Source organism: Gymnoscopelus microlampas (assembly GCF_963454915.1).
Source record: "Gymnoscopelus microlampas genome assembly, chromosome: 8".
Classification (NCBI taxonomy): Eukaryota; Metazoa; Chordata; class Actinopteri; order Myctophiformes; family Myctophidae; genus Gymnoscopelus; species Gymnoscopelus microlampas.
In genome coordinates, this window is record NC_139945.1 from 19303579 (window position 1) to 19326426 (window position 22848).

Below are 22848 nucleotides of genomic sequence, written 5' to 3' on the forward strand. Positions count from 1 at the left end.
GAGTAGAAGTAAAAGTATTGAAAATGGGAAATACTCCAGTAAAGTGAAAATTCCTCAAAAGTGTACTTAAGTAGGCCAGTACTTAATGTACTTAGTTACTTTACACCACTGGCAGCATGTGAACAACTTAAGCCTATAACCACCATACATCTGCATAGCATAGGTAGGTAGGTAGGCTATCTAATCTATCGAAATAGGCAAGACAAGTAGTTATAATACAAGTGTCACAAAGGAGTACCAAAAGTAAAAGTAGCCTACTAAAATGTTTGAAAATAGCAGATCTACAAGTTCACAATTCAAATATGCTCCTCGTTGACTTACATTGTATGGTGAAACAGCTCTCAAAGTCACTCTTTTAGCACATAAACGACTATAACAAAGTTGATTCAGACAATATAGAACATCACCAAACCCAGTAACATAATTTAATAAAAATGTCAACTTCCTATTGATTTCGCTATTTTTATTAGGAAGAAAACCCGGACTGGATCCGTGGATTCGGATCCGGATCTTCAAATAGTAAAATCAACTGGAAGTTGAAAAAAAAAAAAAACAGTGCTGGGTTTTGTGATGTTCTATATTGAATCAGCTTTGTTTGTGATCCTTTATGTGCTAAAATAGTGCCTTTGAGAGCTGTTTCAGAAACTTTCAGCATACAATGTAAGATGAGGAGCATATTGCATTTTCAATTATCAATTTGTAATCAATGGAGCAATCATTTTTTATTTCTTGTCCACCTTTGGAGTTGCATCATGGCAAGGTAACTACACAACCCAAACCTCTACCAAAGTGGTCTTGCCCTTTAAACCCTATAGTCTTAGTGAAACAGACCTGAGTTATGGCTCAGCATGTACTTGGTCTGCTCTTGTTTCCTTCTTCTACACCAAGTCTCTTTGCCAGAAATAGCAGTTCTACAAGCGTTGCAACGCATTGCAACTCGATGCGTTGTGAGCTTGTAGATCTGCTATTTCTGGTTAATGTTCCCCAAAGAATAGGGGACGTTGGGGTTCAAGTGGTTAATGTCGCCTGGAGGAGACACGTGCTCATCTGCAGTACACCCTCCTATATGACCTCCTATAGGGCCCTACATATCAAATCCACTCGCTCATCAGCGGTCTTCAAATCCTCACTAAAAACGAATTTCTTCTCCTTGGCTTTTAACTCTGTCTGATTGTATAACCCTGGCCCTTACGTTTGGCCCAAGTCTTGGCCTAATTGTGAAATGCTGTTTTTAAGGGTTCGAGGCCTATCAGGCTCGAAGCCTTATTGCATTCCTTGGCTTTCTTGTTCTTCCACCGTTTTTGCAGTTCTGGCCTAATTTTTACGAAACTCGGCAATATGGTAGAGGGCTATGCCAAACGGCCAAGGCCCGAAACTCACAACCATTGGCCAAAGGGTGGCGCTATAGCACTCAATTGAAAATGCACTTTGCACTTTTCTGTGAACTAGAGCAGTGGTTCTCAACCAATGGTCCGGGGACCACCAGTGGTCCTTGGGGGGGTTCCAGGTGGTCCCCAGCTAAATGATGGAGAGTTGGTAACCAAATGGACCCTTATAGATCTTTAACTCTTGAGAGTGTAAAATTAAACCAAATGGAAAACCAAAATTAAACCAAATTCGGGTCCATTTGGTTTCATTTTACACTCTCAAGAGTAAAATGATTGTTAAACATCTGCATCACTTAATTTACAAGAAGTTTACACAATTAGAGAATGTTGAAGAATTGTAATTTTGATCAACGTTTGCCTGTTATCTCTCCTATGCTACCAACATCAACACAGCATGGAATATGTGGACAACATCGTATCCAACGATAACAAAATATTCAAAGTTTTGGGTCTGAGAGGCTAAATCTCATCAAATGGTGGTCTTTGGCTCAAATGCAGAATAAATAATGCACCTTGATATGATGCCAAACTGGCGCCCAAACTGTGGAATGAGCTTCCACCCCATGTTAGAGTGTCTCAAACCCTGCCTGTGTTTAAATCACGTTTGAAAACTCACTTGCACTCCTTGGCGTTCGAAAATTCAGACTGAGAGTTGTTGTTCCACCAGGCATTGTGTCTATATGTTGTCCTGTTTGTTTGTGTATTGTTTTTGCTCTTGTATTTGTTTGTATATTTTGTTACTGAGTGCACAGCACTTTGATTCAACACTGTTGTCTTAAATATGCTCTATAAATAAAGTGGATTGGATTGGAAAAGTGTTGAAAACCACTGAACTAGAGAAACATATTAGCAGAACATGTGAGCCGTTATGACAGGGCCAAGGGATCTGGTGTAAAGGGGGAAAAAGGAGAGGGCCAAGTACAAACTCCTGAGGTACTCTGATCAAGAAGGTACCCAGGGCAATGACAGCAAACCTCCCCATGAAACCTGTCTGATAGGAGGAGAACCACATGGGTACCTTCCCAGTGATACCAAGGTCAGGAATATCCAATTCTGCAAATAGGTAAAGTGAGAGGCAGCCTGCCCTGAACTGCTGGGAGTGTTGGCACCAGTGGTGTAAAGTATAAAACATGTATTAACCACTTACAGTAAGCCCTATTTTATTCCTAGGCTATTTTAAAACAATGTATTACTTTAACTTTTAGTACTTTAAGTACATTTTGATACCAATACTTTTGCACTTTTACTCAAGTAAATTTTTAATTCAGGACTTACTTGTAACAGAGTACATTGCAGTATTGATACTTCTACTTAAGTAAAACATTTGAGTACTTTTTCCACCACTGGTTGGCGCAAGCTACTGTATAGAATTGCCCTGTATGTTGTCCTGCCAGCTTGTTGATGATGTGAGGATCGTAAATTATAATGTCATTTAAGTCATGCTTTATTTTGTGAGTGCACACATCCAAGCAGTATTAACTAAAATATTTTATAACCACAGAAGGGAAACAGAGATCCTTCTCTAAACCCGGTGACAGCCCCCAGCCACAAGGTAGTGAAGGTGACTACACCCCAGATTCAGCGGAAAACTATGAGCCACCATCCTATGTAAGATTGAACTCTAATTTTAAGTCTTTATTTTTAGCAACAATGTTTTTGTTTGTTTGTTTGTTTAATAGTTAAATATTATGGTGAGTATGTAGTTCACAGCCTGTTAAATCCAAAAGCCAGGGTATGTTTGATTTTTAAAGTGGATGTAATAGCCAAAGCCACATGCCAAACCCTACTCTTCTTGGTCTTTGTGGTCTTTACCACTTGAAATTATTTCATCACAATTTATTGTTAAACGAGAGACTTTGCCCCTTTTCAACCTTATCTTCATGTAATTGGCCCTCATTAATGCATAAATAATATTATAGATATATTTGAAATCTTGTTTGAAATGTCCAAACCTTTAGGCAAGTTTCTGTATTTAACTGTAACTACAGACACAGACTGAGTAGACAGAAATGGTACCATCTTATAATGAGTATTAGTGAAGAGTCAAGACCAATAATTGAAAATTGGTGAAGTGGTCCTTTAATAGAATTAGACGTAGCCTACTTAAAATAGATGCTGGTTCTTTAAGAACGTTTTGTTTTGTTTTACCGTTATATGTAACAGTATTGTTTCTGTATTGTATCAGTTGAATTTGCTTACATGGTGATTAGGAGCTATACAGTTTTCTTACCGCATTGTTACGCATCATATCATATGATTTAAAAATTCTTATTCTAATCAGAATCTTCAGGATTCGCCAGAATGAACCAATAAATATGATATTTCTTTAAAGTACATCCGAGTGAACGTGGATGAATAACCTGACTGTGCATGCAATGCAGTGTTAACAAGTGATCAAGGTGTTGTTCTAGCATTTTGACAGCACATTTTGATTTAGTTTTAGTCATAGTCATACTTTTGAATAAAATTCCATTTAGTTTGAGTCATATTTTAGTCATCTGAAACGTTTTACTGTTAGTCTAGTTTTAGTCGACTAAATATCATAAGACTTTAGTCGACTAAATCTACAGTTGATGTAGTCGACTAAATCTACAGTTAAGCGACTAAAATGTATTTTGGCGGTGCCTTGATGGCGTCGTAATGGCTGATTTTACACTTGGTTGCATTCTGAAAATAGCCGATCTACAAGCTCACAACTGTGAGCTTGTAGATCTGCTGTGCAGCACCCACAAGCAACCAAACATAAATTACTTTTAGTTCTACTGGATCTCTTCTCCACTCATCCCTCACTAACATTTTAGTCTAGTTTTTATTTGGTGACGAAATTGTCAATATATTTAGTCTTAGTTTAAGTCATCATAGCTTAGTTTTTATTTAGTTTTCAAAGGTAGTCGACGAACATTTTTTGTCGTAGTCGACGAAATCAACACTGTGTTCTAGTAAGGGAGAAGCATTCATAATAACTTGACTGCGCAGTTTGTGTCTTTGGGTCTTTGTGTTTCCAGAGAACCGAGTTTCAAATGGTTTATCACAATGAGCTTTATGTAGCAGTGAACAATATCCCAGAGGGATTTGCGAAAGCCAGCATCTTCTACTTTCTCAGAAACACAAATGGTGAGTGAGCCCTTACTAGTGTAGATCAAAATGAAGTTGCCGCATTCATCATGTATGTCATGGTTGAAAGAACTAATCAAGTGATTATTCTTTGTCTTCTGCCTAGAGGCAATTGTTGAACCTGTTGACATGAATGAAGCCAATGATCTGATGCTGAGGGTGATGGAGACCGGGATGCTGAATGGACGCCCCCTTGACTCACTGATGGACATACTCAACCATGTACGTATGTAGGAAACTCCACGACCATCATCATAAATATTTATTAATTTGCAGAGTTGTAAAGTAACTAAGTCCAGTACTGTGCTTAAGTACAATTTGGAGGTTCTTCCAATTATTATTGTCTCCGCCAGGCCGAAAGGCATGGTGAGAGTATGTTTTGCACCCTGTCCGTCCGTCTGTATGTGTCCGTCCGTGTGTCCATCTGTCTGTGAGCAGCTAATCTCCGGCACCGTTGGCCCGGACACTGCGAAACTGTTCACACACACTCCCTGGATGCCAATTCAGAATTTTTCACATGGGCCTGTTATAGCGCCACCAGGAGGCCGATTTGTGCAAAACCCATTTTTGGATACAAAAATACTCCTACAGATTCTATCCAAACATCACGCAAATCGGTACACAGTATCTCTATAGTCATGTGATCAACACGGATCTGTCCGATTTTCCAAATTCCATCCAGATTGGCTAAGGCTGGCTTCCAAAGTTTGCAGGATTGGTCCGTTTTGAACAAAATGCCTCAAATCATGAAGGCAGTTTGCGATTTCCGTGAAATTGTGCACGCACATTCCCATTAGGCCGAGGAAGAAATGCCACTTGACATTTTTCAAATCGGCCTCATGGTGGCGGTATAACAGGGCGATTCGTGTCTTTACCTATAACTGCACCGATCTGTGAAAAACTTTGTATGCGCACTCCCTAGAGGCCAAGGAAAAACCTGTACCCTGCATTTTTCACATCTGCCTTTTATAGCGCCACCAGGAGGCAGACTTATGTAAAAAAAAGAATTGATATTACTCCTTCAGATTTTATCCAAATTTCACGCAAATCGGTACACATGATCTCTAGTCATGTGATCAAGACGGATTTGTTTGATTTTTCTTATTCCATCCTGATCGGCTAAGATTGACATCCAAAGTTTGTAGGAGTGACCCGTTTGGAACAAAATGCCGCAAATCATGAACGCAGCGTCCGATTGCGGTGAAACTTTGCACACACATTCGCACTACCCTGAGGAACAAATGCCACCATTTTAACATTGCCCTATTATAGCACCACCAGGAGGCAGATTTTTGCAACACTTTTCTTTTTTATATTACTCCTACAAATTTTGTCCTAAAGTCAAGATGGTTGGTATAGTCATCCTGATTGGAAAATTCCAAACATTGAACACCACAATAACCTACCTGACCTGGCGGAGACCTGTGCTCCGAGGAGCACTTTTTCTAGTTATAAGTATTTCCAATTTTCAATACTTTTACTTCTACTCTACTACATCTCAGAGACAAATGTTACACTTTTACTCCACTACAATTATTTGAAGTTACTTTACAGATATACATTATTACATTATAAATCATACATTAACCACTTTAGCCATATTTTATACCTAGACTATTTGAAAATAGCCGATCTACAAGCTCACAACGCGTTGTGAGCTTGTAGAGCGGCTATTTTCAAACATTTTAGTACTTTTACTTTTAGTACTTTAAGTACATTTTGATACCGATACTTTTGTACTTTTACTCAAGTGCATTTTTAAATTCGGACTTTTCCTTGTAACGGAGTACTTCTACATTGCAGTATTGATACTTTTACTTACGTAAAACATTTGAATACATTTTGCACCACTGTTCATTTGACAACAACTCAACATCCATGTTTCTTATTCTGAATGTGCGTCAGTGGCGTGCACAGACATTTTGAGGGGCAGGTGCTCAAGTAAATTATATTTTTTTGTTTACTTGGTCTGCTCTTTTTTCCCTCTACACCTATACCTCTTTGCCAAAAATAGCCGATCTACAAGCCTGTGGGCTTGTAGATCTGCTATTTTTGGCTAAAGTTCTCCTCAGAAAAGGGACGCTAGGTTTCGAGTGGTTATGGTAAAAAGAAAAATCATATCACATAAAGATTTGGTGGACCCCCTGTAGTAACTCTGAGGACCCCCTAGGGGTCCCGGACCCCCTGTTGAAGACCCCTGCTGTAGCCTAAACTGAAAAAAAAAAACATGTTTTTTTTCTTCTTTTTTTCAAAAGGGCACTTCTGGTCAAGAGGGCAAAGGGCAGGTGCTCTAGTACCACCTAGAGTCTATCTGTGCACGTCCCTGATGTGCGTTCGTTCTGTCTGTCTCTCATAGGTATACATTCCCATGTTCTCCACCCACCAGTTGAAGATAACCGACGGAGGTTATCAGCTGGAATCAGGAGGATCCTCTCATGATGAGAGGGCTGGCGGGGGGGAGACGGAGGGCAAGGAGGACGGGCCTGCACGGTCCAGAGGGGCACTCACCATTCGTGATGACTTGCTTAGTACCAATTACAGGTTCTTAAACTCCATCAACAGGACTCGCCAGCAGCTTGAGGGTGTGTTCGCACATTCAGTCTGCCAGGAATTGTGTCCATTGATTTATGTTCACAAACACCCATTTTAATAGTGCATATCCAGTGGTGGAAAGTAACTAAGTACATTTACTTTGGGGACAATACTTAAGTACAATACTTAAGTAAGTAAAATCTTGAGGTAATTGTACTTTACTTGAGTATTTCCAATTTCCAATGCTTTTACTTCACTCCACTACATCTCAGAGACAAATATTGTACTTTTACTCCACTACAATAATTTTAAATATTTAGTTACTATAGTTACTTTGAAGATTTTGATTATTATTACAAAACATACATTAACCACTTCAGCCCTATATACATTTTCTACAAGCTCACTCAATGATGCGACGCATTGTGAGCTTGTAGATCTGCTATTTTCAAAAGACTTGTATACATTTGAAAAGTTGTGAAAAGGGACATTCTGCGCAATGAGTGCTTTCTACTTTTGGTACTTTAAGTACATTTTGATACCAATACTCTAGTACTTTTACTCAAGTAAATTTTGAATTCCAGCCTTTTTACTTGTAACAGAGTATTTCTGCATTGCAGTATTGATATGTTTACGCAAGTAAAACGTTTGAGTACTTTTTCCACCACTGACAAGCACCCATTTTAATGGTGCACATCTCCCTTTGCAGGTGAGATTAAGCTACACATCCCCGAAGTTGATCTGCAGCCAGACGTGGACATACTACTGTCCGTCCAAGAACTGGTTATAGAGCTGGAGCTCTCTGTGATGAGCTGGCAGGCTCAGATTACTATCCTCATGGAGGAGCAGCAGAAGAAGAAGCCACAGGTTAGAAAGTCCTCTTATACATAGATATAGAAACCTATACCTCATCGCCCTCAGCAGTTCGTTGGAGCGACCTTTATCGCAATACAAGGCTCTGGTGGCCGCCATAGAAGGCAAGCTGCCACTCAAAGTGACTACTGGCCAATCACAGCGCGTCTAACTGACTAGTTGCCACACGGCTGCCTCTTAAAGGGTTAAAGGCTGGGTTACAAAAAGACCCGGCCCCACCTGCCTCTGATTGGTCCCCTTCTGTAACGCACGCGGAAGTTTGCCTTCTCTAAAATGGCGCCCGAAATACAGATGCCTCAGTGCCGGAAGAGGCGTCTACCTTTATATGTCTATGCTCTTATAAGCTAAATTCCATTCCCCAAAGCTCGGTCACTCGCTCACTCTCTTCGCTTCCTCCACTCGCGCCTAAGCCCCGCCCCTGCGAGGAGCCGAGGATTATTTGCGAGGACGGAGTGGTCGACCGGTTGCCCTCAAAGGATCGGAATGCACTCAGCGTCATTTCAAAGCGACGGCAAATTCCGCGATCACTTATGACGTCTCATGGGCGGCCGGTGTTTTCGGCGTGGTTTCGGGTTTCAAGCATTGTTTGTGTGGCCACATGTGGAGGAGGACCATGTATACGTCACGGGAGAAGGAAAAAAAAAAAAGTGTACACGTGATGCAGGAGTCTGCCGTGAGGAGCTATGGAGACAGCTCGAGCGTACACTTCATGTACACTCGCTCAATGCGGAAGCGGAGAGCCTCCTCTCCTCCTCCACTCGACTCCACTCGCCTCCTCCAAGAAGCAAATGAACAATTGGAACCTGACTACTTCCGGTTCGAAGTCGGAGTGACCGAGTGGGAGTGAGCGAGTGGCCGAGATTTTCGGTATTGGAATTTGGCTATAGGCTCTATGCACAGCAGCCATATTGGAAAGAAATTGGACTTCCTTTACAGGTGTTACCAATGATACTAATGAAGGCTCTGCTCCATTCTGGTGAAACAGAGTCAGGGTGCTGATATTGTGCATGTTGGCCCACTGGAAACACTCTGCTACACCAATGGGTCTCAATGTGTGGTCCAGGGACCCTCATGGTTCTTTGAGGGGGTTCCAAATGGACCCCTTACGGGTGTGTAACTCTGAGAGTTATGGAGGTCCTTGAAATTAAAACGTTTGAGAACCACTCATTGGTAACACCTGTGAAGGAAGTAAGGCAGAGCAGAGGCCCAATTTCTTTCCAACATGGCTGGTGTGCAATGCATTTTTCCCATTGACATTTCCAAAAGTATTTATATCAATTCATTTAAGCCTAGAATCAAGCCATCCAGGGTCCTGGTGAATCATGACCATAAAACATTTTTTTCTATGATTTTGATTTTATTCTATATTGAATTATATGATATACTGTATTTAATAAATACCCTTTCTTTTGCCGTTTTCAAAAACGTTTTTTTTTTTTACAGAATCAAACGTTTTATGGTCATGATTCACCAGGACCCTGGATGGCTTGATTCTAGGCTTAAAATAATTGATGAAAAATGCATTGACTGTTTTGGAGTGGAACCAGAAAATGTCCGCCACTGCTATGCCCTATTGACTTCATTTGTTATGAGTTAGAATAATCCAACAGTTTTTGTACTAATGACCAAATCAAGCCATTTGTAACATTGAATCCATTAAGCACAGGAATGCATCTGTGTCATTTATTTGGCTATTTCTGGAAAAAAAAATGGAAAATTTGTGCAAATCTTTCAATATAGATATATATGTCTTAAAGCGAACATTTTTAACTCCGATCTGTGCATCTGGGGGTCCCTGGAACAACATATTTTGAGATGGGGGTCCGCGGCCAAATACATATCATTTTGGGGGTCCATGGAAAATACTGTTTGGATTTAGAAAACATTTTTAGATATGTATTTGGCCGCGGAACCCCATCTCAAAATGTTTTGTTTCAGGGACCCCCCAGAAGCAAAGATTTGAGTTACAAATGTTCGCTTTAAAAAATATATATTCAAAGATTTGCATACATTTTTCAAGATTCTTTTTTTTTTGCAGATCTACAAGCTCATATCGAGTTTTTGGGCTATTTTTGAATAGCCCAAAGAAATCTAAAATGACACAGATGCGTTCCCGGATTGAATGGGTTAAATCCAGTGGTGTAAAGTAACTAAGTAGTAGTAATTTACTCAAGTTCTGTACTTAAGTACACTTTTGAGGTACTTTTACTTTACTGGAATATTTCCAATTGCCTATACTTTTACTTCTACTCCACTATCTCAGAGGCAAATATTGTACTTTTACTCCACTACAATTCTTTGAAAATTTTCTTTGAAAAAAATTCTTTAGTTACTAGTTTGATACTTTACATTATAAAACATACATTAACCACTTTAGCCCTATTTTATACCTAGGCTATTTGAAAATAGCCGACCTACAAGCTCACAACGCGTTGTGAGCTTGTAGATCAGCTATTTTCAAACAATTTAGTACTTTTACTTTCGGTACTTTAAGTAAATTTTGATACCGATACTTTTGTACTTTTACTCAAGTAAATTTTTAATTCCGGACTTTTACTTGTAACAGATTACGTACTACATTGCAGTATTGATACTTTTACTTAAGTAAAACATTTGAGTAATTTTTTCCACCACTGGGTTAAATCTCCCGTTTTTGGTTCAGGGTCCCGGCCCGTTGGCAGAGATCGAGTTTTGGCGGGAGCGTACCGCCGCCCTGAGCGCGGTGAGTGAGCAGCTCAAAGTGCCCGCGGTGAGGAAGGTGCTGGAGGTGATGACCAGAGCGGACGCTGTCATCGTGCAGAACCTGGAGCTGGCCGTGGCCGAGCTCACCAAGCATTATGTGGAGTCTGTGGAGAACGTCCGCTTCCTCAGCACGCTGGAGAGACACCTCAAGGTCAGTGATGGAAAAAGTACTCAGATATTTCACTTAAGTAAAAGTATCAATACTGCAATGTAAAAGTCTGGAATTCAAAATTCACTTGAGTAAAAGTGCAAAAGTATTGATATCAAAATGTACTTAAAGTACCAAAAGTAAAAGTGCAAAAATGTTTGAAAATAGCAGATCTACAAGCTCACAACGCGTCGCAATGTGACACGTTATTTTCAAATAGCCTATGTATAAAATGGGGCTAAAGTGGTTAATGTATGTTTTATAATGTAATAATTTATATCTGCAAAGTAACTAGTTCAAATAATTGTAAAAGTATTGGAATTGAAAATACTCAAGTAAAGTACTATTGCCACAAAATTGTACTTAAGTACAGTACTTGAATAAATGTACTTAGTAACTTTCCACCACTGCTCAAGGTAAGCAATCATCACTAATGCTTTCCAACTAGTGTTGATTTCGTCGACTAAAACTATGGCGTTCCCTGTTTTAGAACCTGGCAACCGGAGTTGACTTTGGCGTCATCTTGGACACCATTCCTCCGATGATGAATGGCCTTCGATTGGTGTGGATTCTCTCCAGCCACTACAACACGGACGAGCGCATGATACCTCTCATGGAGCGCATTGCATGGGAGCTGTCTGAGCGTGTGTCTCGCGTTGTCAATGTCCGTGTGCTGTTTAAGTAAGTAGCCTTAACATTAGGCCTGTCACAATTACTACATAATCATCTGATCGCTATTATTTGAGATAATTGCAATTAAAGGTAGGGTAAGTGATTTACTTTGGTTAAAATAAGTGTTAAATAGCTCTATATTCTGATAGTACTCATTGCTATAGAGTGTTTGTTCAATAAAAGGAGTCTCCATATCTCTCCAGCTCTTCATTAAACAGAAAATGCATTTTCAGTGCTCTCTCCTGATTGGCTTACATTTTGTCACCTACCTGAACATGTATTATGTTCTGTTTACTAAAGAGCTGGAGAGACCCCTGTGACCGAACAAACGCTCTGTAGCAATGATTACTATCAGAATATAGTACTTAATAAAAACAGCCCACTTAACATTTAGCCTCTGAAATATTATACTGGAGCTTCAGGTATTAAGATGAAGTTTCAGATGTCATTGCAATGCGATTATTATCCAGCAGCCAATGGATGTTTGGTTCTGTACACAGAGATAAGAGGGAGGTGGCAAAAGCCAAGGTACAGGATGGTAAACGGGTGTTGGACCAGTGGAAAGCATGCTACTTTGAGATGCGCGCCAAGATCGAGACCACCGCCAGGGATCCCCGCTGGGAGTTTGACCGCAAGAGGTTGTTTGAGAAGAGCGATTATATGGCTTCAATCTGCCAGGATCTCTACAATGTCCTGCAGGTCAGTGGACAAAAACACACCTAACAATCACTGACCTCATACTGTACAGATGTGCCATTTCAAAACTTCAAATGTCCTGCCATCGCCAAAACAGTACATTTTCAGGGGATTCCCAGGGCAATAAGAGGGACAAAGAAGGGCATTTAAAATGCTGAATTATTTTGATGATCACTGCTTTTATGATGCTAATTAATTTGAGCAACTGGTCAAGGACCTCTTCAAATCACCTTTCGCCTCATAATGAGTCTGACACCTTCTTCAACACACATTATTTTGTTCTCATGTATATGGATGTCTGTTGAAGGGGAAAACGGGGGTGTGTAGTGACAACTTCTTTTCAGGGGCAAAACAGTGCATTTTTAAGGGCAGAAAAGGGAGGAAAAAATGCATTTTCAGGGCACTTTCAGGGAAAGAACACTAACGTGTGAAGTTTTGAAGTGGCACAACTGTACATGACTCCTGGACTCTGAACAGAAGACTGTGTGTGCGTGTGTGCGTGCGTGCGTGCGTGCGTGCGTGCGTGCGTGCGTGCGTGCGTGCGTGCGTGCGTGCGTGCGTGCGTGCGTGCGGAGCATGCTGCCAGAGATCCACAGGGAAGCCACACTGTTATTAAACCCGGTCTTATTTTAAACACCACGAGAGATGTCATGATAACCGGTTTCCCCCAACCTTGTGCTTGCAGACTCTGGAGGAGTTCTATAATATCTTCGGTTCAGAGCTGAAAGCAGTGACGGGTGATCCGAAGCGCATTGATGACGTGCTGCGCTGGGTGGACAGCCTGGTTGTGCCCATTGAGGAGGTCAACTTTGACCTGTTCAGCATTTGTAAGATGAGCAGCTGGAAAATGATCATGTACGACTTCAAGAATAAGGTTCAGGTGAGCTCAGGACATGTAGATTTAAAAATGTCCCGCTTCTAGGCTTGTCCCGGACTAAGGATTTCTATAGTCGAATCTGATTGGCCAAATGTTGCCTATAGTCGACTAATAGTCGACTAATGCAACACCAAAAAAAATTGAAATCACTTTTTTTGTTATGCAATAGAGGAACATTCTGTAGAGGTGCTTAATGTCTGATTTAACATATACTTGCTTGGTTTCTCCCAATAAATCTTTATGTATATATTATTTTTGGCAAACTATTAGTTCATTAATATAACAAATTAGGCCAATCTCTCAGTCAAATAATAAAAAAATAAAAATAAAAAATTGGAAGAGATTGGCAGTCGACTCAGACTCCCCTCGACTGATTAGTCGATTATTCGAATAATCGAGGTCAGGCCTACCCGCTTCCCTCTTCTTCTATCATTCATTCATTTCTTTGTTGAAACTCTTGTTTTAGGCTATTGAAGGAGAGGCCATTAACTTCATTGACCAGTCTTTCAAGACATTGCGATCTGCTGCTGCTGCCTTTGACATGCTGCTGAGGTTCAAACATATCCGCTCCAGAGAGGCCATCAACAACCAACTGATGAAGAAGTTTAATGACATCCTGGCTCAGTACTGCAAAGAGGTAGTTTATGTGTTTGACCCATTAAGACACTGGAAAGCATCTGTCATTTTAGAGTTTAACCACTTCAACCATTCATTTATACTTTGGCTATTCAAAAGTGGCACCGAGTGATATGAGCTTGTAGATCTGCTATTTTTGAAAAATCATGAAAATGTGTGCAAATCTTTGTAAATGTATATTTTTAAAATATAGTTATCTAAAAAATATTTAGTTCCAGGGACTAAATATTTTTGAGATGGGGGGTCTGTGGCCAAATACATATCATTTAGCATTTTCATTATAGCAACATACTGTAGGTTTTTCATAAAACTGTTAGGATTTAGAAGACATTTGTAGAATCGGCCTCAGGTCTTAATGGGTTAACTCACTACACCAGTGGTTCTCAAACTTTTTCATGTCAAGGATGATATGCATTTGGCCACGGACCCCCATATCAAAATATTTTGTTCCAGGGACCCCCAGAGGCAAAGATTTGAGTTACAAATGTTCGCCTTAAAAAATTGTAGGCCTATATTCAAAGATTTGCACACATTTTCACGATCTTTCCAAAATAGCAGATCTACAAGCTCATAGCGCAGTGCCGCGCTATGAGCTTGTAGATCTGCTATTTTTGAATAGCCAAAGTATAAAATATGGATAAAGGGGTTGAAATGATTGTGAAGCTTTATTAACTCATCTTGCTGGGGACCCCCTGGTACCCCCCCAAGTACCCCTGGGGGTCCCCGGACCCCCCTTTGAGAACCAATGCACTACTAAATGCAATATGTCAATGGTGTCAGTAACAAATGAGTTTGACTTCTACAGGTGGAACGGAATATGATTTTTGGTCCTAGGTATATATCATCATGGTATTGCGCTACATTGTAATGTAAACGCTAGAAGCGTCCTCCTCTCTCCATTGGATCGCAGGTAGACGCCATGAACGAGATCTTTGAGGTGAACAAGGACAAACCTCCGCTGATTAAGAACCAGCCTCCTGTGGCCGGGAGCATCTACTGGGAGCGTTCTCTCCTCCACCGCATCAAACACACCATGTCTCGCTTTCTGGAGGTGCCAGAGATGCTGGAGAGTGAGCAGGGCAAAGAGGTCAGAGCAGCTCCTATACACACACACACCAAGATCAGCGGTTCTCAAACTATGGGTCGCGACCCAAAGTGGGGTGCGCGGGAAGGTGCCGTTGAGGTCGCACATTGACAACCAAAAAAATAAGATTTCTTATTTTATCAAGAAACGAAAACAAAAAATATATATAGAAAAGTTGCGACCAACGTGAAGGGGACTGTGATGAATGCAATTGACTCTTGCAGTAGCCTAGTCAGGCAGGGTTGTTATATAAGCCTGACCAGCTGTACCTATTTTGTAGATTAACACAGTAAATGGCAGAAGCAGATCTACAAGCTCATAGCGCGGCACGAAGTGGCGCGCTATGAGCTTATAGATCTGCTATTTTTGAAAAGATCATGAAAATTTGTGCAAATCTTTGAATATATTTTTTACAGCGAACATTTTTAACTCAAATTTTGCTTCTGGAGGTCCCTGGAACACAATATTTTTTATATAGAGGGTGGGGGGGGGGGGGGGGGGGGTCCTGCCAAATACATATCATTTTGGGGGTCCTTGAGTTTGAGAACCACTGCAGCAGACCATCATGGTCCAGTGAAACATTTGGACCATAGAATGTGATGTGAAGCAGCTTTAACTTTTCTTCTTAATCAAGGCTAAGGCCAAATATCTGGGAGTGGGGATGCGCATGAGGGACTACGAGGTGAAGGAGTACGAGCGCTGGCGAGAAGAGACTGAGCAGAGCCTGCCCGTGCTGATGAAGAGAAACCTGCTGCTCATGGAGACCAGTATGGGCATCATCACTGGAAGCCAGGCCCACACTGAGGTTGTCTCCACCTCCCCCACTCAAAGGGATATTTCACTCTCAAACTTATTTTGTGGTCATTTTATGGTCTACTCGGGCTTGGAGCACCCCGGACAGTTTTTAAGTTGCTTGATTCAGTATTTAGATATTTGATATTCATTTTATCAGACACGCCCCCTTGCTATACAAACCCATTGTAACTTCAAACTCCATTTTAACAAAAAAAACTTAAAAACTGTCAAGGGCCTGAGTAGACAATAAAACTACGCAACATGTTTTTGAAAGTGAAATATCCCTTTAATGACATACTGCTCACTGTCAGACAATATTGTATTAACTACTATTTGTTTACTTTCAAGACTGACCTCTTCCCTCCTGTTTATTTTTTAAGATGGCACCTGCAGCTGAAGGTGAGTTGGAGAGAAATGTGCGCTATGTTGTGAACTTCGCTGCAGAGCTCCGGGAGATCATTTCAGAGACCAAGTACATTGAGCAGCTGGGCTACTCCGTGCCCGAGTTGGCTGAAAAGGTGGCTCTGCAGGAGGACAGATTCCTCAGGTGATGATACGCCACCCAAGTGAATGACACACAATATACTGTACATAAGAAGTTACTCCGTGAGTCATTTACAGTGGTGGAAAGTAATTAAGTACATTTACTTAGGTATTTCTACTTTACTTGAGTATTTCCAATTTCCAATACTTTTACTTCTACTCCACTACATCTCAGAGGCGAATGTTGTACTTTTACTCCACTGCAATTATTTGAAAACTGTACTAGTTACACTTTTCAGATATAAATTATGATATAATGAAACATACATTAACCACTTTAGTCCTATTTTATAATTTTGAATATAGGCGATCTACAAGCTCACAACGCGCCGCGATGAGCTTGTAGATCTACTATTTTCAAATATTCTAGTACTTTTACTTTTGGTACTTTAAGTACATTTTGATGCCAATACTTCATCATGCGCTTGTACTTTTACTCAAGTACATTTTTAATTCTGGACTTTTCCTTGTAACAGAGTATTTATATATAGCAGTATTGGTACTTTTACTTAAGTAAAGAATTTGAGTACTTTTTCCACCACTGGTCATTTGACAGAAACAAGTGTCAACTTAATCTCGAACTGGTGCATCCTACTTTTAGATATGTGGATGGTTTGAAGAGCCTCGTAAACCACTACCAGTCTCTAATGGACAACCTGAACGATGCAGAGTTCTTCCTATTGGCCGAGCAGATCCAAGAGCTGCGGAAAGTAATGCGCATGGGATGCAAGAGACTCAACTGGAATGCCCTGGGTACGTACACAATTACAGTAAAGTAAATTAACTAAGTACATTCACTCGAGTACTGTACTTAAGTACCATTCTTAGCTACTCTTACTTTACTGGAACATTTCCAAATGTCAATACTTTTACTTTTACTCCACTACATCTCAGAGGCAAATATTGTACTTTTACTCCACTACAAATATTTGAAAACTTTAGTTACTAGTTTAGTTACTAGTTACTTTGTAGATTTTGATTATTATTACAAAACATACATTTACCATACATTTAACATACATTTAGTTCGCGATGCCATGCGTTGTGAGCTTGTAGATCTGCTATTTTCAAATGAGTTTTATACATTTGAAAACTTTAATACATTTGAAAAATGGGACATTATGCATAATGAGTACCTTTTTTTTTAAGGTACATTTTGATACCAATACTTTGTAACAGAGTATTTCTACATTGCAGGACCGATACTTTTACTTAAGTAAAACATTTTAGTACTTTTTCCACCACTGAGGCTCAGTCCCAGTCATGAAGTGATTTGAGTGCGCTCAGTCTTATCGACGTGACCAGGAAAGTCTTCTGTTAAACAAAGTGACAAACTGCTCTGACAATCTTTTTTGACGTGAAGTTTGTTTGATTGTAGGGATCCCCGAGTTCATAAATCAAGGAACCCAGGCTGCATGTAAGTTTGAGTCGCTTGTGAATCAAATCCAGAAAAATGAAAGCGACATCGATGCCAAGTTGCAATCCATGGAGACGGCCAACTTGTTCAAATTTCCAGTCTCAGACAAGTCCGATGACTTGCCAGGTAGGAAGTAAAAACGAATGTCACCAAATGTAAGGATATAGGAACATTTTTACCGTTCTTATTTGACCTCTTTACAATATTGTTGTCTCAAGGTGTGCAGGAGTTCTGTGATCTTATTGAACGGCAGAGGGATAAGGATTTGACTTTGCTGAGTAGGAAGTACAAGGCTATCCCGCCTCTTCTCACCAAAATGGAGAGTTTGATCATGCAAACCAGCACTGGTAAAGCCAAGAGCATGGCCCAGTATTACACTTACTGGGAGAGGAAGGTGTTCGACTCCCTCACAAAGATGATGCTGAGGTAATTGGGATCACCTGGGTCAACATGTACATTTTAAATAGGTTAAAAATGTGCTTTTTTTCACCGTTCATTGTTTACCTCTTTTTTGTACCATGCTTTTGTGTTGCTTGTTTTTATGTATGGGGACTACTGATGTAAATTAGCATTCTTGCTAAATCCGGTATATTTACATTACATCATGTATGTCATACATGGGCAACTGGCGGCCCGGGGGCCATATGCGGCCCCCACCCTTCACTTAATGCGGCCCGCAGGTTAATATCAGAATACTGATATATTATTGATTTCAGCTGTTACAATTCCAAACATGCAAACATGTTTTAATTACTTCAGTCTATATTAGTAGCTTAATGACTAGTATTACAATTCTATTGTCTTTTTTATGTCCAATGTATTTGTATTTAAGTTCATAAAGTTAACATAAGTATAATTAAATGCATTTGAAAGGAAATAAAAATGTAACTTTTCAGGATTCCAATTCAAAAATAGCATAAAAAAACATCAGGATTCCAATTCAAAAGTAGCAAAAATAGCAGATCTACAAGCTCAAAACGTGTCGCACTGCGGCGCGTTTTGAGCTTGTAGTTCTGCTATTTTTGCTACTTTTGTGTGACATAGAATGGCCTGACAGTATATGCAATGTGGCCCTTTGAAGTGAGTTTTGGAAATATAGTGGCCCTCTACATCATCAAAGTTGCCCACCCCTGATGTATGTATTGTTCATTAATATGTGCTGTCTCGTCCAAATAAACAAATACTTTTTTTTAAAGAGGTATTTGGGATCACCCGTACAACATTTTAACAACACACCAGTGCAAATAGTAATTGATATTTGTATTTGAATGAATGTGCCCTAAACAATGTCTTTTTCATGTTGTTTAGGAACATCCAAGCTTTTAACACGGCGTTGATGGGGAACATTCCTCTATTCCAAATTGACGCCATACTGTCTGCACCTGAGATTGTGTTGCACCCCAAGAGCAATGAAGTCTACAGACTGATCATGCATTGTGTCAGAGATTGTGTAGAAAGCCCCAAGGTGTGAATTACTTAAGTTCTCTCCCCTGCAAAAGTTCCTATATTTTTGTATGTAATATTTTAACAATTGAAATCCTTGTCCTCTTCCTGCCTCAGCGGTTTGTGCGCTGGATGCGTGGGACCTGCATCGAGTGCCCTCCACAACGCGTTGACGGAGAAGATGAATTGGTGACGATAAGCTTCTACACTGATGTGTGCCAGCTCCCCCAAATCAACGAGCAAGCCTTGGCCGTCTCCCAGAACACCCAGCGGCTCCTCACCTCTATCGGGAGCTGCCTCAATCGCTGGAAACGCTATCGGCCCCTTTGGAAGCTTGACAAGGCCATTGTCGTGGAAAAATTTGCAGCCAAGAAGCCATCGTATGTCATGTACGACGACAAGCTGCAGTTCTACGCCCGAGTCAGCCAGGAGGTGGCGCTGCAGCCACTGATCAAGGACGAGCACAGCATCCGCCTGAAGCTGCATCCTCTGGCCCAAACCGTGCAGGAGAATGCCCAGGCGTGGATCAGTTCACTGGGCAGGTTGCTCAACGAGTCTGCCAGGGAGGACCTCTTCAACCTGAGAGATGAACTAATGGTACGGACCAACCACACAGTACAGCACTTGAGTATCATCCACTGAACTTTATAGTATTTTAGCAGGGACGTGCACAGATAGACTTTAGGTGGTGCTAGAGCACCTGCCCTTTGCCCTCTTGACCAGAAGTGCCCTTTTTTCAGTTTACAGCAGGGGTCTTCAACAGGGGGTCCGGGACCCCTAGGGGGTCCTCAGAGTTACTACAGGGGGTCCGCCAAATCTTTATGTGATATGATTTTTCTTTTAACCATAACCACTCGAAACCTAGCATCCCTTTTCTGAGGACAACTTTTGCCACAAGAGGCTTGTAGATCGGCTATTATTGGCAAAGAGGTATAGGTGTAGAGGGAAAAAGAGCAGACCAAGTAAACAAAAAAAAGTATAATTTACTTGATCACATGCCCCTCAAAATGTCTGTGCACGCCACTGTATTTTAGTTTTTGTTGAAACAAAATTCAGCCACTTTCATATGAGCCTATTCTACACTTATGCGTGTGTTGTTGTGAACAGCATCTTTCTGAGAATCTGAAGCGGAGCCCGGACACACTTGAGGACTTGAAGTTTGTCCTAGGCACTATCTCTGACATCAGGGACATGTCCCTGGCTGTGGAGATGAGGTTCACTGATGTCCACGAGCGTTACAGGACCCTAGCCATGTACAAATTGGAGGTAATGCCATATCGGTAGCAGTTTCTGTAAGAATCTGACCATTCTCCCGAGATAAGCACTCCCTACAAGTTAACACTGTCTTGTGTGGAAATAACGCAATGTTTTGCATTGTTTGTGTATAGGCGAAAGAGGAAGAACTGGAACTGGTGGCAACCATTGGCAAGTTGTGGAGTGATCTGTTTTCAGAGTCCAGACAAGTAGATCGACGTCTAGGGCAGGTCAAGAAAACCTTCACTGAGGTGAGAAAGCTTAACCTGCAGTGGTGGAAAAAGTGCTCAAATTCTTTACTTAAGTAAAAGTATCAATACTGCAATATAGAAATACTCTGTTACAAGAAAAAGTCCAGAATTCTAAATTTACTTGATTAAAAGTACAAAAGTATTGGCATCAAAATGTACTTAAAGTACCAAAAGTAAAAGTACTAAAATGTACTAAAATAGCAGATCTACAAGCTCACAACGCGTCGCAATGCGACGCGTTGTGAGCTTGTAGATCTGCTAGTTTCAAATAGCCTACGTATAAAATAGGGCTAAAGTGGTTAATATATGTTAATATATAGTGGTATGTTTCATAATATCATAATCTATATCTGAAAAGTAACTAGTAACTAGAGTTTTCAAATAATTGTAGTGGAGTAAAAGTACAATATTTGCCTCTGAGATGTAGTGGAATAGAAGTGAAATTATTGGAAATTGGAAATACTATTTTAGAAGGTGATTTGTTTTCGACATTCTAATTTCTTCAACTACCTGAATTACTGTACAGTGAGTTCCTTACAATGACCTATTGAGCACTATAACAACATGCTGCTGCAGTATCTACAACATCTCCCTGTCTCAGTAATATACAAGAAATGCCAAGGGCATCTTAGAAGCTGTAAGATAGGAGCTCGGGTGGTGCAGTGGTAAAGTCCCTGCCCACCACCACGGAGGTTGTGGGTTCAAATCCACCGCGGTGCATCCGGCTTTGACGGGCGTCTATGCGAACACAATTGGCCCGTGTTCGGGGCCGTATTTGTCACTGCATGTATTCCTACGAGCTGGGGCGGCACCTGTCAGCGGGGAGTGTTGGGCGGGAGGAGTAACGAAGGCTCTATGTCCTCCCGGTGGGGGCTCCTCACTGGAAGGTGAGTCAGTAGGATACAACAGCAGTGCCAACGCAGAAATGAGTGTGGGGAGGAATCAATTGGCATAACGACTAAATTGGGGAGAAAAAGGGGGTAAAAAATGATTGGCTACTCAAAGAAAAAAGAAGCTGTAAGATCATATTCAGGACGTCTCTGAAACCTCCACTGCCATGTTCACACAGATAACTAAGGAGCAGATCGAGGAGTTTAAACAGGAGCTGTACATCTTCACAGAAAGCTTCAACATGCACGGACCTGGAGCTGTAGGAGACGATTTAGAGAAAGGTACTGCAGGAGGAGGATGTGCACATCAATAATAGAATGTCACCACAATTAAAGGAGCTGTTCACCCTCAAAAATGACTTATTTTCTATCAATTACACACCCCATGAAGCATTGAATTCATGGAGATCTTTTTGCTTTTGTGTGAACCACTTCTTTAAGTCGTACTTTTCAATTAGAAAATTATGTTTATGCTTCTTTTTTTCTTTCTTTCTTTCTTTTTTTGTGTAGGTGCGACGGTCATGGAAACATATGAGACTGAGTTTGTCAAAATGGAGTCATTGCGGCAAGAGCTGGCCAATGCCGAGAAGCTGTTTGACCTGGCCATCACCATGTACCCAGAGCTTCTCAAAGTACAAAATGAAATGAAGGGCTTGCGGCAGATTTACGAGATCCACAATGCTCAGAAGGTCAGAGTTGGTGTATGTCTCGTGAAGGTTAATAATGGCTGTGTGCGTGCGTGCGTGTGTGCGTGCGTGCGCGTGTGTTCATGCATCTAACATTTGAGTGTCTCTGTCTGTTGCTCAGGCTGCTAAGGCAGAGTGGTCTCAGACACTGTGGGTGAACTTAAACATTGAGCTGCTGCAAGAAGGTGTCGAGGGGTTCGTCAGAAACCTGAGGAAGCTACCGAAAGACGTACGAGCGCTGCCTGGTGCCTTCTTTCTAGAGGGACACATGAAAGAGTTCAGAGAGTCCCTCCCTCTCCTGCTGGACTTGAAGAACGAGGCCCTCAGAGACAGGTAGGTCTAGTACAGGGGTGGGCAACTTTGATGATGGAGAGGGCCACTATATTTCCACACTCACTCCAGAGGGCCACATTGTATATACTGTTGGGCAGAAACCTCTTATCTCTGTATTTTAACTTTTTCGTAAATTAATGCCATACTTCGCCATTCTATGTCACACAAAAATGGCCCAAATAGCAGATCTACAACCTCATTGAGTGTGTAGATCTGCTATTTTGGCTATTTTTGAATTGGAATGCTTATTGTTTTTGGGGGTGTTTTTTGGAATCCTGAAAAGTAACATTTTTATTTAATTTCAAATGCATTTAGTTATACTTATGTTAACTTTATGAACTTAAATACAAATACATTGGACATTAAAAAAGTCAATAGAATTTGAATACTACTCATCAAGCTACTAATATAGACAGAAGTCATTAAAGCGGGTCATGTTTGCATGCTTGGAATTGTAACGGCTGAAATCAATAA

The 22848-nt window shown here is 40.8% G+C and overlaps 1 protein-coding gene across 1 annotated transcript in view; it reads left to right on the forward strand.

The window, feature by feature from the left end:
• dnah10 (dynein axonemal heavy chain 10) overlaps nucleotides 1-22848 on the forward strand; it is a gene marked incomplete at its 5' end in the record, with an annotated part of 79741 nt that overhangs the window by 992 nt on the left and 55901 nt on the right. The window contains 23 exons of the mRNA XM_084064587.1: nucleotides 2890-2996; nucleotides 4394-4502; nucleotides 4609-4724; nucleotides 6859-7084; nucleotides 7744-7901; nucleotides 10570-10800; nucleotides 11288-11478; nucleotides 11970-12168; nucleotides 12851-13045; nucleotides 13509-13679; nucleotides 14589-14765; nucleotides 15397-15570; nucleotides 15938-16104; nucleotides 16702-16853; nucleotides 17479-17643; nucleotides 17736-17943; nucleotides 18826-18982; nucleotides 19078-19557; nucleotides 20068-20226; nucleotides 20349-20465; nucleotides 21535-21637; nucleotides 21866-22044; nucleotides 22163-22374. Coding sequence (XP_083920713.1) covers nucleotides 2890-2996; nucleotides 4394-4502; nucleotides 4609-4724; nucleotides 6859-7084; nucleotides 7744-7901; nucleotides 10570-10800; nucleotides 11288-11478; nucleotides 11970-12168; nucleotides 12851-13045; nucleotides 13509-13679; nucleotides 14589-14765; nucleotides 15397-15570; nucleotides 15938-16104; nucleotides 16702-16853; nucleotides 17479-17643; nucleotides 17736-17943; nucleotides 18826-18982; nucleotides 19078-19557; nucleotides 20068-20226; nucleotides 20349-20465; nucleotides 21535-21637; nucleotides 21866-22044; nucleotides 22163-22374 — 4153 coding nt within the window. The remainder of the gene's footprint in view (nucleotides 1-2889; nucleotides 2997-4393; nucleotides 4503-4608; nucleotides 4725-6858; nucleotides 7085-7743; nucleotides 7902-10569; nucleotides 10801-11287; nucleotides 11479-11969; nucleotides 12169-12850; nucleotides 13046-13508; nucleotides 13680-14588; nucleotides 14766-15396; nucleotides 15571-15937; nucleotides 16105-16701; nucleotides 16854-17478; nucleotides 17644-17735; nucleotides 17944-18825; nucleotides 18983-19077; nucleotides 19558-20067; nucleotides 20227-20348; nucleotides 20466-21534; nucleotides 21638-21865; nucleotides 22045-22162; nucleotides 22375-22848) is intronic.